At 44.2% G+C, this 23,671-nt stretch overlaps 1 protein-coding gene and 2 non-coding genes across 4 annotated transcripts in view; all 3 read right to left on the bottom strand.

Annotated features, from left to right (window-relative positions):
• Positions 1-23,671, bottom strand: part of LOC137518039 (FAST kinase domain-containing protein 4-like) — a 90,886-nt gene that overhangs the window by 17,338 nt on the left and 49,877 nt on the right. For both annotated transcript variants that reach the window (XM_068235229.1, XM_068235230.1), the window contains exons 6-7: positions 23,074-23,178; positions 10,235-10,379 (exon numbers count right to left, since the gene is read on the bottom strand). In XM_068235229.1, coding sequence (XP_068091330.1) covers positions 10,235-10,379; positions 23,074-23,178 — 250 coding nt within the window. The remainder of the gene's footprint in view (positions 1-10,234; positions 10,380-23,073; positions 23,179-23,671) is intronic.
• LOC137520077 (small nucleolar RNA SNORA5) lies at positions 3,837-3,969 on the bottom strand. The gene has a single exon (XR_011021422.1). It is a non-coding gene; the product is annotated as a small nucleolar RNA SNORA5 (small nucleolar RNA).
• LOC137520075 (small nucleolar RNA SNORA5) lies at positions 13,962-14,094 on the bottom strand. Its single transcript, XR_011021420.1, has one exon. It is a non-coding gene; the product is annotated as a small nucleolar RNA SNORA5 (small nucleolar RNA).

Here is a 23,671-nt window from a genome sequence, read left to right as displayed (position 1 = left end):
AACTGGTATTGTTTGAAAGGAAATAAATATGCCAGCCTCCACATCCCTCTCAGTTCAGTTGACCTTGAATATAAACAGAAAATAGCTCTAATTATTTTGACTCTTTACTACTAATTATACATCAATGACGACAATTTTATTTGTAATTAGCAAAGCCAACCTCCCACCAAAATGGCGTGTTGTGCCAAACGTGCCGAAACCTGCATTTAATGGACACCTGAAATTAAGTATATAAAGGGTGCCATATTTATTTCCTTTTAAACAATACCAGTTGCATGGCTGTCCTGCTGATCCATTTGGCCGCAGTAGTGTCAGAATCACACACCTGAAACAAGCATCTGACCTTCATGCTTGTTCAGGGTCTATGGCTCAAAGTATTAGAGGCAGAGGATCACCAAGACTGCCAAGCAACTGATGTTGGCCTCAATTCACTAAGCTTATCTCCTGTCTTTAAAGAGACTAACAAAATATTCAGCCTTATTTCTTCTATCCTATAAGTTCCTATACCTGTTCTAATGTTGTCTGTCTTACTTCAGCCTTTCCTAGTTGTACAGTGGCTGTATTATTTCGGTTAGCTAATCTAATCTTCTTTCCTTTGCTGGCTTTGTCGGCTCAGGCAGGAATGTGCTGCTCTGCTGTGATAGGATAGAAGTCATGCACACCCTCTCCACGCCCCCTGTAGCTCTGTATGAGTCACAGACTGAGCTTCTCTGAGCCTGTCACATGCTGGTTAGCAACCATGTTTTTTGTTTGTAAACACTGCCTAAAACTGGCAATTACGAAACGCGTAGGGAGGAGTCGGAGGCGTGCACGCTGACGTCACGGGAATACGAGAAGGAAGCAGGAGAGACAGTGTGGTGGCAAGCGACTCTGTTATATCCGCGGTAGGAGCGTATGTACCCTCTTAACCTGTGCAACTGTGGCAATAAACTTTAAATGCTGGTTTTACACATGGAGAATCTCATTGGCTGACAACTATACTATATGTGATATGCCAACACTCAAGACGCGCCTCTGGTGGGTGCATTCACATATGGAGAGTGATTAGTATCCCATATACGGTGGAGGCACTACCCCCAGGGGTGCAGATTGTGGTTTTAAAAGACAATACTTTGCACTATGTGCGTGTTTTAATTGTTTCAGGGTTGAGAAAGCGCAGTGAATCGTTGTGGATTGTTGAGCAAGGTGAAGTGAACCTTTTTTTTGCTGCGATCCCCTGACTAGCGATTTTCTATTGGAGCGCAATATAATCTTTTGCAAATTGGTAAAACTGGCCATTACAAGCCAGGATCTCAGCAGGGAGTGACAGACATAGCAAAAAGGGGCCCAAGAGAACATAATGAATAGAATGGTATGCTTTTTATTGTAAGAATTTTAGAGTACAGATTCTCTTTAATAACGTTTCTAGAGTTATCACCATGATGATAAGGCATGTAGCATTCAGGAAACATTTTTACCACAGGCAAACCTAAAGTTAACTCTTCTGTCTTTAAGTTAAGGTGAGATTTCTAAAGTTAATCCTTAAAAATATCTCCAGAATTCTGAAAATAACTACAGAGGTGGTAAATTAAAGGGAACATTAACAGAGTGATATGGACGTTTCCTGTTAAACAATACCTGTTGCCTGGCAGTCCAGCTGATCTTTGTGACTGCAATAGTGGCTGAATCACACCCTGAAACAAGCATGCAGCTAATCCAGTCTGACTTCAGTCAGAGCACCTGATCTGCATGCTTGTTCAGGGGCTGTGGCTAAAAGTATTAGAGACACAGGATCAGCAGGCGATTCAGGCAACTGGTATTATTTTAAAAGGAAAGATCCATATCCTCAGTTTAGGTTCCCTTTAAGGAATGAAGAGATAAGATAACTATCTCACTGTGTGGAGGTAAGTTTTCTCTTGCCTTATTATCTCCAGCATGATCTTAGAGAATTGAGGCCATTGTTTAATCTCCTTGGCGGTAATCTCGAGCTAGGATCGGGGCGGAAAAATGCAGCTGAGAGCGGTAATCCCGACCTCTGCTCGGGGTAGCCGCTGGAGGCGGCATGCAGAGCAATGCGCGCAGCGGGAGAGTTTCTACATACCTCCCGGGGGATCCCGACGTCGGCTGCCATTCTTCTTCCTCTCCTCCGAGGCTTTGCTTCCTCCTGGTGAAATCGCTGGCTGTCGTCATGACAACAGCCGGCAATCTCACTTTAGGGTTACAGCACCACCAGGAGGATGGAGGGAAAACTGCAGCGCTGGAGCCAGGGAGGTGAGTGGTTGTGGAACTGCTGCAGATCTCCCTGGCAACATGATTTTTTTTCCCACAGGTTTTAGGGTCTGAAAGGGTGCAAAAAAATTACATCGCTTTTAGACCCTAAAAACCGAAAAGAATGATAACGCCAAGGGGGTTATAAGGAAACAAATATGGCAGCCTCCATATTCCTCTCAGTTTAGGTGTCATTAACCTCCTTAGCTTGCTGGCGCCAAGAGTCCCCCATGCATAATTAATGTGGTGTCATGCCTGTAAAACCTTTAGCTAGCACTAGGCTAGCTAGTGCAAGTGCCTGGGACCCCGCGGTCCCCCCGGTTGTATGGAGGCATTCGGAATCCTCCCCGTGGCGCTCCTGGATAGTGCTAATGTAGCATGAACTAATTCCTGCAGGGCGACGGCTTTGCGGTATTCGTTTTTTTGACCCTGCATAGTTTGGCGTGCGAAAGCAAATGCATATTTGCATGAGCATTGCCTCATGAATAGCCAATTGAGCCAGATTTGCAGAGCCAGACTTGCTAGGGTTAAAACTTGGTGTTAGAGCACGCATACATTTTCCTCAGGTAAATAATTAATGTGATTTCATGCCTGTAAAACCTTTAGCTAGCACTAGGCTAGCTAGTGCAAGTGTCAAGGACCCCTTGATCCCCCCGTTTATATATTACCCAGCCTGGATCCAGTGATCGCGCAGCCTCCCTGCAAAGCCCCGGTCTCTCTATGGGGAGGATCGGGTTTGCGTACGACATCATGTGCGATCCTTCCCATAGTGAAGACCTGAGCTGCGCGGGAAGGCAGCGCCGATCGCTGGAGCCAGGCTGGGTAATGCATAAGCGGGGGAGCGGCGGGGATCGGGGGGTGGCGGACACTTGAGCTAGCTATTCTAGTGCTAGCTAAAGGTTTTACAGACATGATATCACATTAGCAATGGTAAAGGGAGCGCTCCAATGGTGCATTAAACCTTTACACCCACTCCCACTTAGGAACGTCTAGACGTTCCACTACAAGATAGTCCAGCCTAGATACACTATTCAATAGCAGCCGTCTAGCCGCCACGTCACCTGAAGAAGACGTAGCTAAGCGGCGAAACGCGTTGTGACATCAGACGGCACGCTAGGAGGAGGTACCGCCCACAAACCACGTCTCCCGGAATACCACCTCTCCTGTCAGCTCTAGCCAAGCTGAGGCGCTGCAAAAGAGCTCGGACGGCCTCCAAAAGAGATTGAAAACATGAACAGTTTGTAAGTGCAAATATACTTTGCGTGTTTTAACAATAAAAGGTTTAATGCACCATTGGAGCGCTCCCTCTCCCCTTGCTTTTTTACATAGATCTCGGGCACCACCCAGTACTGGGAGCTACACCGGGAGCAACATAAACCACTTTAAAGGGACAGGGCTGCAGTAGACTAGCGCAAGAAAAAGTACACACTTTTCATGACATCACATTAATTTTACATTTGGACACAAACTGGCAAAACCTGAGCAGCGTAACGCTCAGGAGGTTAAACGCCAGGATTGCTTCTCAGGCGGAGGCGGCTTCAGCCCAGGACTGGAGACTCTGGGTAAGTCAGGCAGGTTCTCCCTACCTAAGATGTCTGTAGCACAATTTTATCCCCAAATTCTACCAAAGAGAAGATGAGGCCCATGAGCCACAGGATCCTCTAGCAGCCCATTGGCCAGCATCCGCCAGGGATGAGCGGAGCTGAATTTGACGAGGCTGCAAGGTTTCTAGGCTTTCCTACCAGGCTCACTTTATCTTAAACAATAAAGGTGCTCATACATCTAGCGATTTTGCAGTACGATTGACCATTTCGATTTGATCATTTTTTTCCAATTGAGACAGTATCGAAAGAGAATTTTGTGTGTTCCAGAATTGCAATTTGCCTCTTCCAGAAGCTGGTTGGACCCGCGAGATGCATTAAAGAGAATCTGTATTGTTAAAATCGCTCAAAAGTAAACAGACCAGTGCGTTAGGGGACATCTATTACCCTCTGTCACAATTTCGCCGCTCCTCGCCGCATTAAAAGTGGTTAAAAACAGTTTTTAAAAGTTTGTTTGTAAACAAACAAAATGGCCACCAAAACAGGAAGTAGGTTGATGTACAGTATGTCCACACATAGAAAATACATCCATACACAAGCAGGCTGTATACAGCATTCCTTTTGAATCTCAAGAGATCATTTGTGTGTTTCTTTCCCCCATGCACTGAAGTTTCAGGCTGCTCTTTTCTTCCAGCAAACAGCTTTGTCCTTGTTTGTAATTCCTCAGTATGTGAAAGCCCAGCCAGCTCAGAGGACGATTTATCCAGCTTGTAAAAGATAAGAGAGAGAAGAGAGAAGCTGCTCTAATCCTAAATAACACACAGGCAGTGTGCATAGAGGGGCCTGGAAGGGGGAGTTCATAGCAGAACCACAACACTGAAGAACTTGGCAGCCTTCCAGACACAGGCCGACAAGTCTGACAGGGGAAAGATACATTGATTTATTACAGAGACTGTGTTAGTACAAAGTGCTGCAGTTAGCCAGAACACATTAGAATAGCTTTTGGAACTTGTAGGATGATAAAAAACAGGATGCAATTTTTGTTACGGAGTCTCTTTAAGGCGCCCAGCGGTGGTTTCTATGATCCTCCTCTTCCATTCCACATAAGTCCCTTGCTTTTCCTTCACTCTTTTCACCTAATCCTTTAAGGGTTCTCTCCCCATTTACTTTACTCTATTGTTGCAGAGGTACCTCCGCTCTTTACACTGGTTACGTCAAAAATATTAGTTTTCACAAAGTTTGCTGCTAAACTGCTTTTACATCTTTGTTTTAGTTGTTTATGTGATGTACTGAAATATAATTATAAGCACTTCATACGTTTCAAAGGCTTTTATTGACAATTACATGAGATTTTCGTAAAGAGTCAGTATTTGCAGTGTTGGCCCTTCTTTTTCAGGACCTCTGCGACTGGGCATGCTCTCAATCAACTTCTGGGCCAAATCCTGACTGATAGCAACCCATTCTTTCATATTCACTTCTATGAGTTTCTCAGAATGAGTTGGTTTTTGTTTGTCCACCCACCTCTTGAGGAATGACCACAAGTTCTCAAAGGGATTAAGATCTGGGGAGTATCCAGGCCATGGACCCAAAATTTCAATGTTTTGGTCCCCGAGCCACTTAGCTATCACTTTTGCCTTATGACACGGTGCTCCATCGTGCTGGAAAATGCATTGTTCTTTACCAAACTGTTGTTGGATTGTTGGAAGAAGTTGCTGTTGGAGGGTGTTTTGGTACCATTCATTATACATGGCTGTGTTTTTTGGCAAAATTGTGAGTGAGCCCACTCCCTTGGATGAGAAACAACCCCACACATGAATTGTCTCAGGAAGCTTTACTGTTGGCATCACACAGGACTGATGGTAGCGCTCAACTTAATTTCTCCTGACAAGCCTTTTTTCAGGGAGCTGGGAAAAAAGGGCGCATGCCGCTAGTGGACAAAAAGGGCGCCGCCATTCACTCCCATAATAAATAGAGTTTAATGGGCGCCGAGTAGGAAAAAAGGGCGCCGGAGCTAAATAAAGTTTATAAACGGCGCCAGGAGCTAAATAAAGTTTACAAACGGCGCCCGGCGATGTTTAATGATTTATAACTGAACTTGTGGTGATTTACGTTTATAAAATGCACCCGTGCCGAATAACGTTTATGAAAATACTAAACATATTTATCTTATTTAAATAATTAAAACATTATTTAAAGTTTTATCCCTTACTGTTTGTAAAACATTATTATTCACAAAATAAAGCGAACAGTACGTAACATAAATTGCAAAATATTTTTTGAATCCACAATTAGTAAAACATTATTATCCACATAATAAAGGGGGGTCTTAGGTTTAGGCACCAACAGGGGGGTCTTAGGTTTAGGCACCAATAGGGGGGTCTAGGGGTTAGGGGTAGGTACAGGGAGGGGTACTTAGGCAACAACAGGGGGGGTCTTAGGTTTAGGCACCAACAGGGGGGTCTTAGGTTTAGGCATTAACAGGGGGGTCTTAGGTTTAGGCACCAACAGGGGGGTCTTAGGTTTAGGCACCAACAGGGGGGTCTTAGGTTTAGGCATTAACAGGGGGGGTCTTAGGTTTAGGCACCAACAGGGGGGTCTTAGGTTTAGGCACCAAGAGGGGGGTCTAGGGGTTAGGGGTAGGTACAGGGAGGGTTACTTAGGCACCAACAGGGGGGGGGTCTTAGGTTTAGGCACCAACAGGGGGGTCTTAGGTTTAGGCACCAACAGGGGGGTCTTAGGTTTAGGCACCAACAGGGGGGTCTTAGGTTTAGGCACCAATAGGGGGGTCTTAGGTTTAGGCACCAACAGGGGAGTCTAGGGGTTAGGGATAGGTACAGGTAGGGTTCTATGTAAGAGTAGGCTTAGGTATAGTTTTAGTATAATTTTAGTAATAATTACTAATGTATTACAACACTTATTACGAACGTAGTTATATTTATATCATCTTTATAAACAATATTTTCAGATTTTATTATAAGAACAAACCATAAATGACGGTTATTCACAATAATATACAATTATAACAATTAAACATATATTATTGGTTTTTTTATAAACGTAATTATAAGTTTAACTTTTGAAACAGGGAAGATTAACGTTTTCACAATTTCCGATTTAATAAACATTATTTAATGATTTATAATTTTGTTAAACATTATTTGTAAACGAAATATAGCACACTATATTTATAAACCCTATTAATGATTAATTATTATTTAGAGTTTACACCCCGCGCCCTTTTTGTCCAGGCGCCCTTTTTGTACGTACGCTTTTTTCAGATGCCCCAGACAATCGGAAAGGGGCTTCATCGGAGAATATGACTTTGCCCCGGACCTCAGCAGTCCATTCACCATACTTTCTGCAGAAGATCAATCTGTCCCTGATGTTTTTTTGGGAGAGAAGTGGCTTCTTTGCTGCCCTTTTTGACACCAGGCCATCTTCCAAAAGTCTTCACCTCACTGTGCATGCAGATGTACTCACACCTGCCTGCTGCCATTCCTGAGCAACCTCTGCACTGGTTGCACTCCGGTCCTGCAGCTGAATCCTCTTTAGGAGACAATCCTAGAGCTTGCTGGACTTTCTTGGATGCCCTGAAGCCTTCTTATCAAGAATTGAACCTCTTTCCTTGAAGTTCTTGATGATCTTATGAGCTTACGTGAACTACAGCAATGGATGAATGACAACTGGCTGAAACTAAATGCAGACAAAACTGAAGTCCTTCTGATAGGAGGGCAGAGCATGATAACAAAACAACTTAACTTGCAGTCTTCACCACTGGGAATAGGAGGCACGGATCTGCGCAGCTCTGATCATGTGCGTAGCCTGGGAGTTCTAATTGATTGGGATTTAAACTTTAGAACTCAAATCTCTGCTGTGGTGAAATCATCCTATTTTCACCTGAAGAACATTGCAAAAATCAAGCACCTCATACCCCCAGAAGATCTGCCAACCTTAGTCCACGCCTTCATCACATCTCGACTGGACTACTGCAATGCTCTCTACACTGGCCTTCCAAAAAAGGTCTTGTACCGACTACAGCTGATACAGAATACTGCTGCCAGACTGCTAACCAACCAACCCCGTCACTGCCACATAACGCCAGTCCTGCACTCCCTTCACTGGCTACCTATAGAATGGAGGGTCCTATTCAAGATCGGCCTACTGACATTTAAATCCCTGAATAATTTAGGCCCTGGATACATGAAAGATATGTTGCAGCTGCGTAGCAATCCCCGCATTCTCAGATCAACAGGTTCTAATAATCTAGTCATACCCAGAGTCCACTTGGAAACTTTTGGTCCCAGAGCCTTCTGTCATGCTGCCCCTACGTTTTGGAACTCCTTACCTCAACAGATCAGGACAGCTCCATCCCTGGACGTGTTTAAATCCAGACTGAAAACCCACCTGTTCAGTTTGGCATTTGCAGAAATATAACTTTTGTTGTGTGAATACTTCATCCTACTAATTACTGAATCTGAGAGAGCCTAAGCGCTTTGAGTCCTATGGGAGAAAAGCGCTATAGAAATGTTATTGTATTGTATTATTGTATTGTATACATTGTTGATTTAGGTGCAATCTTAGTAGCCACAATATCCTTGCCTGTGAAGCCATTTTTATGCAACACAATGATGGCTGCATGCTTTTGTTTGCTGGTCACCATGGTTAACAATGGAAGATCAATGATTTCAAGCATCACTCCTTTTAACATGTCAAGTCTGCCATTCTAACCCAATCAGCCTGACATAATGATCTCCAGCCCTGTGCTTGTCAACATTCTCACCTGAGTTAACAAGACGATTACTGAAATGATCTCAGCAGGTCCTTTAATAACAGCAATGAAATGCAGTGGAAAGGTTTTTTGGGGGGATTCAGTTAATTTTCACGGCAAAGAAGGACTAAGCAATTCATCTGAACACTCTTCATAACATTCCGGAGTATATGCAAATTGTTTTTATAAAAACTTAAGCACCAACTTTTCTAATTTCCAGTATTTTTGACAGTCTCAAAACTTTTGGCCAGGACTGTATAGAGACGTATCCTGCTTAGGCACTACCTATTGGAACACTTGGGATTATTGTGCAATATACTATTTTTGCATTTTTGTTATTAATGATATGGATCCTCCTTAATATATTGTTTGGCTGTGGGACTTATGTCATTATTAATGTGTTACATGATATATTGTAATATATGGCACTTTATGGAAGTTTTTGAGGACTTGGTGATTATACTCTTATTTATGGAGACCTATATGTTTATTTAAACCCCGTTGTTGTCACCATTGGCGATTTTAGATGTTTTTATATGTGAAAATTGTTCCTAATAAAATTTGTTACCATTTGTGATACTACTTGATTGGTCTGGTGCTGTTTATATTGGGCACTTTTCCCCTTTTTTGTGATGTTCTACTGCCCAGTCAGCACATTCCCTTCTTAATTGGAAACTGATTTACAATAGAGACCTGTGATGATATAAATTAACTTTAGATGGTGCTTGTCCAAAATGAAAACTGTTCCAGAATTCCCAGCCGATGAAAAGTGGCTGATTTCATGTCGAATCGACCAGCTTAGTCAATCGAGCAGGATGCAAGATATCGGTCAATCGCACAGGAATCGGCTACTGTTCATGTCATTTGATCGATTTAGCATTCAGAGCATGGAGACACAACATTGGTCAGATCAATTAGTGAAGGTAAATCGCTTGTAGTGTGTGGGTCACTAGTCGATCGACTTTCAATCAACTATACGGAAGTCTATTACCCAATGAAGTTGATCGAACCAGAATCGCTAGATGTATGGCCACCTTAAAGAGAACCCCAGGTGGGTTCTAAGAATCCAATTAGCATAGAGAGGCTGGGTCTGCCTATACTGCCCAGTCTCTGTTGCTATACCGTCTCCCCCCTGCTATGCCCCATAAATCAATCGCCGTGCTGGCGACGGCTGTTTACATGTAGCCCGCGTCCCTTCCCTCCCCGCTGATTGGAGGGAAGGGACGCGGGCGGGGACCGTCGCTATGGAGGAGGCGGGGCACGGCAGACTGACCCTTCACATGTTAACACGCTGCGTGTCGCCAGCTCGGTGATTGAGTTAAGGGGGACAGCAGAGCGCAGAGGGGGCTGGGGGGAATCCGTATAGCAACAGAGGCTGGGTATTATATGCAGACCCAGCCTCTGTATGCTAACTAGATTCTTAGAACCTACCTCGGGTTCTCTTTAAGTGTCCCTCGTGACACCATTTATGTGAAACAAGCTCAGGAGATAAACAGCAGCCCTGTGGGCGTTGCTGCTGATGATTGGCTGACAGATTTTCATCCAATTCAATTATAATTGTCGAATTGGATGGTTGCTCTGCCGCCAAGTCGCTAGATGTATGGCCACCTTTACTGGTTGGTGCAATGCATACAGCAGACTACAAGAGACTGACAGGTCCCCTTAGACCCAGACATACCTAGGATTTTGCTGTAGAACTGAGGCTCCAGCACCCTCTGGAGGAACGGCGTGGTCACATGACTCAGGATGCAGAGAGACAACACAAGGTCCAGCTGTAGATTGAAGCGCAACGAGTCCATCTCAGGAATGACCCGCTGGTGGATCTGCAACAGCAAACAGCCACTCGTTATCACAAGGAGAGAGGCCACCAGAATGTACATACAAAAGTTTAGGTAGAGACAAGTAAGCTGGTTAAAGAGGAGCTGTCAGCCATACTATCTCAGGAAAAAAAAGATATAAGTAGATAAATTCTTGCTCTACTTACATAACACATGTATTGCACTGTCCATGTTATGATTCCTGTGAATTTTATAAAGGAAAAGTAGAGAATCCTATTCTAGACAGTTTCCCTGCCTGATTTGCCCGCCCTTCACTATAGAAAGTGCATTGTCTCAGCGTGAGAAATATTGGCCAATCAGAGAGGAACAGAAGTGTGGGAGGGGAAAAGAGGCTTCAGCCAATCAGGCTGCATTAGTTAAGTATGAGGGGAAGTAGAGAAGCAAAAAAAAAAAAAAAAAAAAAAAAGACAACCCAGCATGCCCTGCAACTTCTCTTTTGTGTACCAAATTTTCTGTGTACCAAATAAGAGTCAGGTAAACTTTGGAATGATCATTTATCAACAAGAAAAGTAATAGCTATTTTTTTTTTTAACTTTTGGATTGCCTGGTTAGCATCCTCATTACTTGTTTACCAGATAAAAATAAAGAATTGATTTTTGATTTTATGCCCGACAGTTGCTCCTTAAAGGAGCACTATAGCAAAAGAAGCAACAGGAATATGGAGGCTTTTATCCTTTTAACCTCCTTGGCGGTAATCCCGAGCTGAGCTCGGGCTATGCCACGCAGGAGGATTGCTCCAGCCCCGCTGGGCCGATTTACATATTTTTTTTTGGTTGCACGCAGCTAGCACTTTGCTAGCTGCGTGAACTTACCGATCGCCGCGCTACAGGGTTCTCCCCCCCCCCCCCCCCCCCGAGACCCCTGCGCAGCCTGGCCAATCAGTGCCAGGCAGCTCTGAGGGGTGGATCGGGACTCCCTCTGACGTCACTGCGCCCGTCACTATGGCGACGGGGGAAGCCCTAATGGAAATCCCGTTTAGAACGGGATTTCCTGATGGGCCGGGTCGCCGGACGCGGGGATGCCGCTGCTCAGCGGCTATCATGTAGCTAGCGCTAGGCTAGCTACACGATTTAAAAAAAAAAAATTTAAAAAAAAAAAAAATAGTGCTGCGCTGCTCCCCTGGCGAATTAATTGTAACACCAGGGGGGTTAAAGAGAACCCGAGGCGGCATAATGTAAAGAAACCAAACCAAAACAATATACTACCCGCTCCAAACCGCCTCCCGGATGGATCTGCGCCACGCTGCTCTCCGCGGCCCTATTCATCCTCCTGATCACTGGCAGAGGAAACAAAGATGGCCGCGACATGGAAGTACTTCCTGGGTCACGGCTTAGCTGCTGATTGGAGGAGGCGGGGGGGGAGCAAGCTGACAGAGGCGGGGGCGAGAGCTGACAAGTGATTTAGACTTGGAATGGAAAAGAAGGCTTGCGGCAATCAGCCTGTTGCCATCTTTGAGGGGGGACAGCAGAGTCCAGGGGGACCGGCAGCGGCACCAGAAGGATACAGAGGCATATAATTGGGCAGGGAACATGCCTCTGTGTCCTATAATGTATAGAATGTTCGCCTCGGGTACGCTGCCTTGCATCCTGCTGATCTTTCATGCATGTGGTTTTAGCGAAAAGTGGGGAAAAATATAAATCAATATATTGCAAAGGGAGAAGTTAAAAATAGAAGAGAGATCAAGAAATGATTGATATTCGCCATGTCATTTGTTCATGCTGTTTGACCCACAATCAGCCTGCAGGTCAGCATCTTTACTGCTGGCAGACAAGGAAAAAAAAAACACAAAAAAAACACAGACTGCACCAACTGCCATTATCTATAACCACACCCCCTAACAATGCGATAGGCTTAAAGGTTTTGTTTTTTTTAATAAATACACATATGCACAGAGGGAGATACTGATTGCTTGGCAGTTGGAAACCGCTGTTATTTCCCACAATGCAACAAGGCTCACAGACAGGAAACTGTCAGGACCACGGTCATGACATCACCTTGTGGGAGGGGTTTTACCACAATATCAGCCATAGAGACCCCCTTGATGATCTATTCGAGAAAAGGTAAAGATTTCTCGTGGGAAAAGGGTTATCAGCTACTGAATGGGATAACGTTCAAACCTTGGTCACAGTTCCTCTTTAAGTCAAACATCTGATCTGCATGCTTGTTCAGGGTCTAAGGCTAAACATATTACAGGGAGAGGCTCAGCACAGGTAATCTGCATTGTGTAAAAGGAACTTGCAACACTGTGCAGATTTACTCACGGCCTCCTATTTATCCTGGGGGACTTGAGGCCGGTTTCAGTTCCCTATGGGCGAAATGCAGCAATTCTAACACCAATCCCTCCCAGTGAAACTGTGGAAGTAACTGCATTCGATTGGTCCATTTCCAAGCTGAGTACATTTGCATAAACTTTGCATCAGCTCAGAGCTATTAGCATTTTTTTTCAACCATCCCTACTCAATAGGCAGATCATAGTTATAGATACACTACATACATAGACATATGGCTATAGATTGTAAGCCCCTTTGAGGGACAGTTAAAGGGACTCCGAGCAGTGCACGAAATTATGGAAAGATGCAACCTCTTCCACAGCACTGTGCACAGTATATTGTCGTGTCACTTAAAGGGACTCCGAGCAGTGCAAAAACTATGGAAAGATGCATATCATTTTAAAGCTCTCTTTCTCCTCTTTCCAATGATATATAAATCGCTGCCCTACGCCTTTTAGTTTTCGCTATTGACGTGGCCGCGATTTCGATTGCGAAAATAGAGAAAACTAACGCGTGCAGGTGGCCGACACGCACGACATCAGACATTGCATAGAGTGCAATGTCTGATGTTCACACTGCATGCGTTCCGGACCTGTGCGGTCCGGAAACGCATGCTGCACGCATTTTTTGTAAAAACGCATGGCTGTCCCATTCACTTTTCAGTGATGGGATCAGCCACGCAACGCATACGAACGCGGATGGCGTGCGTTCGTACGCGTTGCGGTCCGCATGCGTTGCGGTCTGCGTTCTGCAGTCTGAACGGGGCCTAAAAGGCGTAGGGCGGTGATTTAGGGGTTGTCAGAAAGAGGAGAAAGAGAGCTTTAAAATGATATCCATCTTTCCATAGTTACATTGTATTACACAGGGTGACTTTCTGCTGAATGGAGCTGCTGACTGAGAAAAAGTCGCCCTGTGTAATACAATGTAACTATGGAAAGATGCATATAATTTTAAAGCTCTCTTTCTCCTCTTTCTGATGACACCTAAATCGTCGCCCTACACCTTTTCTCTATTTTCGCAATCGAAATCGCGGCAATTACAATCGCGAAAATAGTGAAAACTAAAAGGTGTAGGGCGGCGATTTATCTATCAGTGGAAAGAGGAGAAAGAGAGCTTTAAAATGATATGCATCTTTCCATAGTTTCTGCACTGCTCGGAGTCCCTTTAAGTGACACGACAATATACAGTGCACAGCGCTGTGGAAGGTGCTATATAAATACTAAATATTAATAACACAATATGCTAATATGTAAGCCCGATCGCATTGGCTCTGCCTATTAATGATGGGAGGCTCTATCCATGTCTGTAGCACAATCTTATCCCCACATTCTACCACAGAGAATGCGAGGCCCATGAGCTACAGGATTCTGTAGCAGCCCATTGGCCAGCATCTGCCAGGGATGAGCGGAGCTGAATTTGACGAGGCTGCAAAGTTTCATCACTTTCTTGTCTGTGAGCGCCAACAAGAGTAGTATTCCTGCCAGGTGGGCCATTATTCATGGAGTATCGCCCAAAACTACATCGCTAAGCAGCTATACAGACAAATAAGCCCCAACATTAACCACCTTCTCCACCACTACAGTATATCTACGTCCTCTGACTTCATCTAAGCCACGAGGACGTAGATACCAGTCGTGTAGCTGAAGCGGTGCTGTGCATGGTTGGGCATTGCTCCTGTGCAAAACTTCTGGCACTATCTGCTGCAGCACTGATTGATGAAAGGAAATATATGCTCCCTGAGCCAATAAGATTGATTTTTACCATTAAAAATGCTTTTATTTTCTCAGTTCATAGTGAAAAATACACACTGCAGCATTATTTCAGAATCAAATATCTTTACCATAAATTGCGACAGGAATATAATTTAAGTTTTGTGATAAACCGTACAAAAAAGCCAAACAAAATGCGTTTTGTTTTTTTTTATTTACAATAGTGCTTTTTATTTTTAAAATGGCATTGGTAATACTGAGAAATAATGTGGTTTTTTTTTTCAATTTTTCCTCTTTTTCCTATTAAAATGCATAGAAAGCATAGAAAGTTAGTCTTGAAAAAAAAACAATATATATTTATATAGCGCCGCCATCTTCCACAGCGCTGTACAGAGTATATTGTTTTGTCACTTAACTATCCCTCTAAGGAGCTCACATTCTAATCCCCACCATAGTCATATGTCTATGTATGTATGTATGTATGTATGTATGTATGTATGTATGTATGTATGTATGTATGTATGTATGTATGTATGGTGTATGTATCATAGTCCAGGGCCAATTTTTAGGGGGAAGCCAATTAACTTATCTGTATGTTTTTGGGATGTGGGAGGAAACTGGAATGCCCGAAAGAAACCCACACAGACACGGGGAGAACATACAAACTCCTTGCAGATGCTGACCTGGCTGGGATTCAAACCGGGGAACCAGCGCTGCAAGGCAAGAGCGCTAATTACTACACCACCGTGCTGATTATTGCTGATTAAATAGGGACATGGCTAAAATGTCAAAACTGCTCTGGTTCATAAGGGGGAAACAAGGTCTGGATGTGAAGTGGTTAAAAATGCAGACACTATGGAGAGGGAAGGCTTTAGATCCTATAGAGCAGGGATGTCAAACTGGTCCTACGAGGGCCGAGGTCCTCACACATTTTTGACACAGCTCAAATGAATTGATGGGTCTGAATCAGGAAAGGTGTGGTCCATCAGGTAGAACACATTCCTCTCTTTCTCAATCCATCCTAAACACTGGCCTGGATCTGGCTCTCCAGGCCTGGAGTTTGACACCTGTGCCATAGAGACTTCCCGGTCCCCTCTCGGAGCCCTTGTTCCAGCGCTGTCCCCGTTCAAATATGCCACCTTGGGAGGCTTCAGAAGCACTTAGGGACCCGAGAGCTTCCAAAGCCTTCCGAGGGCTTCCGGGGCGGCAAATATGAACAGGGGACAGCCCTGGAACAAGGTTCAAAGAGAAGGGTCAGCACTCAACGGTTTTGCAGGAACTCCACTGTTTACAGTTTCACTCCTAGTATCTGTCCTATGCCTTGTTAAAGAGGACCCCCTGTGGCCCCAAAGCGGTCGTCGGCAAGTACGACAGATGGCGCGTTGTATGTCTATGGAACAATAGACTGTCGAGTTCCTGAAAAACTCGGACCCTTTTCTTTGAACATTGTATTCGACTATAAAAAGATCCAGCACCAACATGATCCCTGATTAAAATCAGAGTTAGTACCTGCTAACGATGTTTTCAACAATCCTTCAGGGCAAAGGTGAGACGTAGCTCCTCCCAGGAACAGGAACAGACAGCACTTCCCCTATAAAAAAGTCACATGGTTAGTCCACCCTCAGTGCGTTTAGCCAAGTACCCGACAGGTGAACATTCCACTAACCCATAACCGTGCAACTATCAGACACAGACAATTAACACCCGGGTGGGATCGTTGCCCTGAAGGATTGTTGAAAACATCGTTAGCAGGTACTAACTCTGATTTTTCCCCACAATCCTTCAGGGCAAAGGTGAGACGATTAACAAGTAATACAACCTCAGGGTGGGACCAATGCTTGGAGAACGCTTCTACCAACCGCCTGGTCGTGTGCAGACATTGCATCAATTCGGTAATGACAGATGAACGTAGAAAAGCTTGACCACGTTGCTGCCTTACATATTTGCTCAGGCGAAGCCCCTGCATTATTATCCCAAGAAGCTGCCCTAGCTCTAGTAAAATGCGCTTTAAATGAGGCAGAAGCCTCACTTCCCATAACTCTGTAAGCTTCTATAATAGCTAACCTAACCCAATTAGCTATAGTAGATTTAGAAGCTCTTTGACCTACAGTTTTCCCTGAAATAAAACAGATAAGGAATCTATCTTCCTGGCATCTGCAGCTCTGTTCAAGTATTCCAGAACACATCTTCTAACATCTAATGAGTGAAAAATCCTCTCTTTTCCACAACTTGGATTCACACAGAAGGTAGGCAAAATAATATCCTGCGACCTGTGAAACCTAGACATAACTTTTGGACCAAACTTTAGATCCGTCTGTAATACTAACCTATCCTGAAAATAAGGACTTTTCATAGACAAGGCCTGTAGCTCACTAACCCTTCTGGCTGTAGTGATGGCTACTAAAAAATACCGTCTTTAATGTAAGAAATTTAAAAGAACTGTCCCCTAGCGGCTCAAAAGGACCTTTGGACAGCCCCTTTAATTCTAACGATAAATCCCAAGGAGAAACGTATGGCTTGTAAACTGGCAGTTTCCTAGATGGAGCCTTCCGAAATCTCAGTATTGGAGAGGAAGACAAGAGGATACCTGAAAAAGCAGATAAGGTAGCAATCTGCACCTTAAGCGTACTCACAGAAATATTTTTATCCCAACTGTCCTGGAGAAACCAGGACTGCTGGGACTGACAAGCTATCAAACTCAGATCCAGATAACCAAAGATGGAAAGTCTTCCAGTATTTCAGATAGATCCTCCTAGTAACTTCCTTACAGCTAGTAACCAATGTAGAGGCTGCCTTCTCAGATACTCCCAACTTTTTGAGTAAGGCTAATTCAAGATCCAGACTAACAGATTCAATCTGCCTGGATGCGGATGCCACAGGTTCCCTTGTAGCAGTAGATCCGGCCTGCAAGGAAGTCTCCAAGGGTCTTTTGATGCTAACCTCCTGAGAGCTGAAAACCAACTCTTTCTCGGTCACCAAGGTGCTATCAAAATCATCCAATTTTGACAACCTCTCCATTTGCTGATGACCGCCGGAATCAAATTGAGAGGAGGAAAAGCATACAGAAGTGGAAAGTTCTATTCTTGAATGACCACATTCACCCCCCGGCTTTGATCTCTTGGATTGAGAGAAAAAAGTCTGAATCTGAGTATTGTCTTCTGTTGCAAACAGATCGATTGACGGTGTTCCCCATCGTTTTCTGATTTCTGCGAAAACACCTCCTTGTTTAGAGACCATTCTGATGACAGAATCCTGCTTCTGTTCAGTTTGTCTGCATCTATATTGAGTGTTCCCTTGAGATGAACAGCTCTCAAGGATGCCACATTCTTTTCTGCCCAAAACAAGATGTCCTCCGCTTCCTCCTGCAACAACAGGAATCGCGTGCCTCTCTGTTTGTTGATAAACGCTACTGCCGTAACGTTGTTCAACTGGATCAGAACATTGGACTGCAACAGTATTGATTGCACCTGAAATAAAGCCAGCCTTACTACTGTTAATTCCTTTCAATTGGATAACTTTTGAGACTCTGATTTTGTCCATTTCCCCTGAAAGGCTCTGTGAGCTATATAAGCTCCTCAGCTCCAGGCGCTTGCATCCGTAGTTATTACGTTGTCTACAGGCCCCTTCCAAGGCCTGCCCTTCACAAGGTAGGATTCCTCCCACCACTGCTGCAGAGACAACACACAGTTTGAGGGATTTTGACTTTGAAATCTAATGTTTGTGGACGACCGTCCCAATTATCTAGGAGGAACCTCTGTATCTTCCTGATATGCGCTAATGCCCAGGGAACTGCCACCATCGTAGATGACATTAACCCAAACAACGACAAAATCGTTCTTAGGGAAACTTTGTCTTCCCCTTGTAATGATTTCACTTCAGAATCTTCCTGGGAGGAAGGAAAATCATCTGTTTTACTGAATCCACTAGCATGCCAAGAAACTGAGTTCTCTGACTTGGAATTAGAGAGGACTTCTCTGGGTTGATGATCCAACCTAGGAATCGGAGATGTTCCGATACCAGATTCAAATGGCCTTTCAGCTGTTCTGCTGAACTTTCTAGAATAAGCAAGTCGTCTAAATACGGAATGATTAAAATCGATTGTTCCCTTAACGGAATTAATGCTTCTCCCAGAATTTTTGTGAACATTCTTGGGGCAGAAGTAATCCCAAACAGGAGGCAAACAAACTGGTAGTGTTCTACCATCCCATTTATTCTCACTGCAAAACTTAGGAATTTTTGTGATTTTTGGTGAATCGGCGCATGCCAATATGCATCTCTTAGATCCAGAGATGCCATAAAGGCTTCTGGAAACAATAACTTTCTTACTGATTCCATCCGAAAAATTTTCATAAACCGACTCAGGTTTGTTAGGTTCAGAATCAGGCACAGGATGAATTCCATTACTTTGTACAGCTCCACGGAATATGTTGGCGCTTTATAAATCAATAATATTATTATTAATTCTGTCTTAGCATGTTCTGCAATATGCTCAAAATCTCTGGAACAGAGTGGGATCTCTTAGGGCCTTTGAGATCACAAATCTTGATGGTGGAGGAAGGTCAAACTATTTGGAAACCAAACATTATTCTCTGGCGAATAAATTGATTTTTTACCACTTTTGCCCACCTAATAGAAAGTATCTTAGCCTTCCTCCCACCACCTGACACGAGTCATTGGGATTCTGACTGGGTCTCTAGAGCTTTAGACTTAAAGCCCCCTTTTCTGGACTTGTCAAAAGTCCACCTCCTGCCTTTACTTTGATCCTTAGAGGCATCCTTTTGATCACTCCTTGGCTTCCGAAAAAATTGTTACCACAGTCTTCTGTTTAAGCAAAAAATTTTATTTTTATTCGAGCTGAATCCAGCTCTGGACCAAACAACAATTCACCTGAAAGAGGGACACCCCACAGCCTGTTTTTGGATGAGATATTACAATCCCATATTTTAAGCCACAAGGCTCTAAGAGAAACATTAGAGCAATGGGCCTGGCTGTAAACCTAATTGCTTCAGCAGAAGCATCTGCTAATTATGCAGCAGTTTAAATGAGAATAGCAATAGAACTCAACAATTGCTAACCAGGTGCACCAGCCAGTATGTTAGCTTTGAGCTGAATAATCCACAGCTCCAAAGTTGTGGCCACACACGTAGAGGTAAAAGCCTAGCCTCCCAAGACCTTTTCAAATAAACATCCACCTATTAAGTGGATCCTTCAGCTTTGTATAATTGATTATGAATAGACAAAACAGCTACCACATCCTCAATACAGAATTTAAACTTTGAAACAGATTCAGATTCTCTTTCTCTAGCGTCTGAATCCTCAGAACTAGCTGCAAACTCAGCCTGACTAATATCAACTTCAGTCACAGATACTCCAAATACAGCAACCTGAGAAGTGGATGGATTAGCATTCAATAATGAGGACTTAATTGATTCCAATGAAGCATTAATCTCCTCTCTAAAGGATTTAATGTATCCTGAACAGAGTGACCCGGCTCCTCCCCTACAACCCTCTGTATGCACAACTGACAGAGTTTTTGCATAGGGCAACATAAAAATTGCACAAAGGGCATGTTTTATCATTAGGAGGATGCCTGTGCTTATCTGCAGCAGCAGCAGATTTAGCAGAAGCCTTAGTATTGGCATAACAACACAACAAGGCATGTAACTCTGCTCACACATATAGCACAATCAGCCCAGAAAGAGAAACCATTATCTCACCTTTTGGGCGGCCTGGTTGCTCTCAATCCTCAGCGTCTGACATGCTTCCAGCTGACACATCCAGCGCAGGACAAACTCTCTCTGAGCAACAGTGCTACAGGCCCGCGCAGCTTCCCCTTGAAACATACCTGGCCTGCCGCGAATGGATGAGTGGCGGCCCGGAAGCTGCAGAGAGAGTAATGAGCCGGCACTACAAATTGTTACTTTCGGCATACCCGCCGGAAAGTACGCATCCGGACGCGGCCAAGCGTCCTAATGGCCGCAATGCGCTCCACGCTGCACATGGCCGCCGGCTTACCTCCGTCCTGCTCACTCCGCCGCAAGGCCGCCAAGGAGAACCCACGCCTTCCACTCTTGCTCTCCCTGGCAGCGGGAGAGAAAGGTAGGCAAACCCCAGTAAAGATCCAGCCTGGGGCGCACGGCCAGACTGCCTCAGTACCACAGTCTCAGCCACCCAGAAGGATCCACCTGCAGCCCAGCACACAGGCTTCACCCAGAGGGGAGATGCCGACCTGCCTGGACGCAGGAACAAACAGCACTGAGGGTGGACTAACCATGTGACTTTTTTATAGGGGAAGTGCTGTCTGTTCCTGTTCCTGGGAGGAGCTACGTCTCACCTTTGCCCTGAAGGATTGTGGGGAAAAGTGGACCTGACCTCTTGCACAGGACAGAAGGAAAACAGAAAGGTACCCTGTATGTATTTAGAACTGTCCTCTGGAGAGGAAAAAAAAAAATACAGTGACTGACAGTTGAGATAACAAGCTTCAGAAGATAGAGCTCTCTGTGACTTTGGAGCTCAATAGCTCTTTTGCATAGCTAACAACTGGAGTTATTGTTAACTCTTCCTGTACTGGAAACAATATTAGACTTATGTCTCTGCTCCTAATGTTTTATTTCTTAGCTGTACTATACATACAAATCATCATAATTTTTTTTCGCGTCAGTGTCTCTAAGTCTGACTGCAATTGCTGCATGCTTGTTTCAGGTATGTGATTCAGACACTACCAATGCATTTCAGGTGCACCATAAAAGTATTCCCCGACAATGACGCAAGTACAGTCGTTTTTTTTCTACTTCTAGCGCTGTATACACAGTAGTGTATCATTTACAGATTTGCAGCTTTCAATCTGCTTCTGTCGACCTGCCATCCAGGTGTATAAAATATAATCAAGCAGGATCTGCAAGAGGATCAGTTTATCTGTTTAAGATTGGCTTGTTGACATTCAAATCCTTGCACAATCTTGGCCCTGGATACCTGTAGGACTTGTTGTAACTGCATCACACCCCTCACAATCTTAGCTCAAAAGGATTTAATAACTTGGTCACCTCCAGAGCCCATCTCAAAACCTTTGGAGACATATCCTTTTGTCATGCTGCCCCTACACTTTGGAACTCCCCGCCACACCCAATCAGGGCAGCTCCATCCTTGGAAGCATTTAAAGGGAACCTAAACTGAGAGGGATATGGATGTTTCCTTTTAAATAATACCAGTTGCCTGGCAGTCCTGCTAAACTCTTTGGCTGCAGTAGTGGCTGACTTACACACCTGAAACAAGCATGCAGCTAATCCAGTCTGACTTCAGTCAGAGGACCTGATCTGCATGCTTGTTCAGGGGCTGTGGCTAAAAGTATTAGAGGCACAGGATCAGCAGGGGAGTCAGGCAACTGGTATTATTTCAAAAGGGAAAATCCATATCCTCCTCAGTTTAGGTTCCCTTTAAGCCCAAACTGAAAAGCCACCTGTTTAGTATGGCATTTACGAGCACCTGATTATTTCCTCTGTAACACAGTCCAACCGGCAACCTTGTAAAGATCTGAGACATATTTATGCGCTTTGAGTCCTATGGGAGAACAAAGCTTTACAAATGTTGTTGTATTGTAACTACTACTACCGATGCTTGGTCAGCCCTTCTTCCTCTGCATTCTCTAAGACAATGGCCAGGGATGAAATTTGCTCCTTTCCCACCCCAGATTCGTGAATTTAATTAAAATCAATCCCAATAAAAAGGTTTCAAAGCTGGGGAATGAGGCATTTTGGGCTCTGGGCTCTCAAGACAAAGATAAGTAGCTGCAGGAGCTTCAGGGGGTAGATAAACAGCTTCTTTTAGCCAATTCTACCAGGCTGCTTTTTAGGCAGAGAGGTGGAGAGATGGGCTGGCAGCTGCTACTCTGCCAGCCATCAGTAACCCATCATGGCTCCACCAACCTGCAGCAGGGCAGACGACAAATGTTAAATAGGAACTCCAGTGAAACTAATGTCATAAAAAGTGCTTCATTTTTACAATAATTATGTATAAATGATTTAGTCAGTGCTTGCCCATTGTAAAATCTTTTAAATCCCTGATTTACATTTGACACTTATTACATGGTGACATTTTTACTGTTGGCAGGTGATGTAGCTGCTGCATGCTTTTTTGGCAGTTGGAAACAGCTGGAAAGAGCTATTTCCCACAATGCAACAAGGTTCACTGACAGGAAACTGCCAGGAGTACCACAGTCCTCAGAGTTTCTTGTGGGAGGGGTTTCACCACAATATCAGCCACACAGCGCCCCCTGATGGTCTGTTTGTGAAAAGGAATAGATTTCTCATGTAAAAGGGGGTATCAGCTACTGATTGGGATAAAGTTCATTTCTTGGTCTGAGTTTCTCTTTAAAGTGGACCAGAACTCTTCAACTGGACAGAAGGAAAACAGAGAAATGCACCCTGTATGTATTTAGAGAGTCACAAGTTGTAATTTGATGTCTCAGATGTGTCAGCTGACTGCCACAGCAGAGAGCTCATTTGAAAGCACAGGATGTAGACAATACATCTGCTTCCATGAAAGCAGGAAATAGACAAACTGCAGATGTATTGCAGGATTTGTACTAGCTGTAAGAAAGACATGTTTTTCTCTACAGGTTATTATGCTGTTGCTTATCTCAGAGCAGAGAGGAAGTTCTGATTTCAGGTCTGCTGTAATGGTCACACTTGGGGATATACTTACCAGACTGAAGAATTCTTCTTTGGGATGGAAATTCAGGTTTGCAAAATTCAAGATGATGTAGCAGAGCTGGCTGGTGCTGAACGACTCACTACGTTCTAAGCAGGCCTGTGAAGAAAGGTAAGAAGATGAAGAGGAGGACTTATCTTATGCTGGGAATACACGGTAAGATTCTGAGCCATTTAGATGGCTGGATAGATAATTTCCAACACGTCTGACCTCCCGCCCGATCGTTTTGCTGCTCGATTCTGCATTGAACACAGTGGAAAAAGAGAAGAGAATCGCCTGCGGAATTAAGCAGGGAATTGATCGAGCAGGGAATCGATCGAGCAGCAAAATCGAGCAGTGTATGCCCAGCATTATACAGTGGTGAGAATCTATCTGGTCTATGGTCAGGCCTCACTGGCTGGATTCTACAGTCTGACACCTGTCTATGCAATACCCTGCTGGGTCAATACTAACCACCAGGGATGGGATTTTGAGTCCAGAAGGACTCGAATTCGGAATTCAAATGAAGTAGAATTCCCTTAGGTGTGACCACAGGCAACAAGGGTTTAACTTACCCAGAAGTCTTTGGGGACGTCTGCCTTCCATTGCTCGA

The sequence above is a fragment of the Hyperolius riggenbachi genome, chromosome 5 (assembly GCF_040937935.1).
Source record: "Hyperolius riggenbachi isolate aHypRig1 chromosome 5, aHypRig1.pri, whole genome shotgun sequence".
Lineage (NCBI taxonomy): Eukaryota > Metazoa > Chordata > Amphibia > Anura > Hyperoliidae > Hyperolius > Hyperolius riggenbachi.
This window is presented reverse-complemented; position numbering and strand designations above follow the sequence as displayed.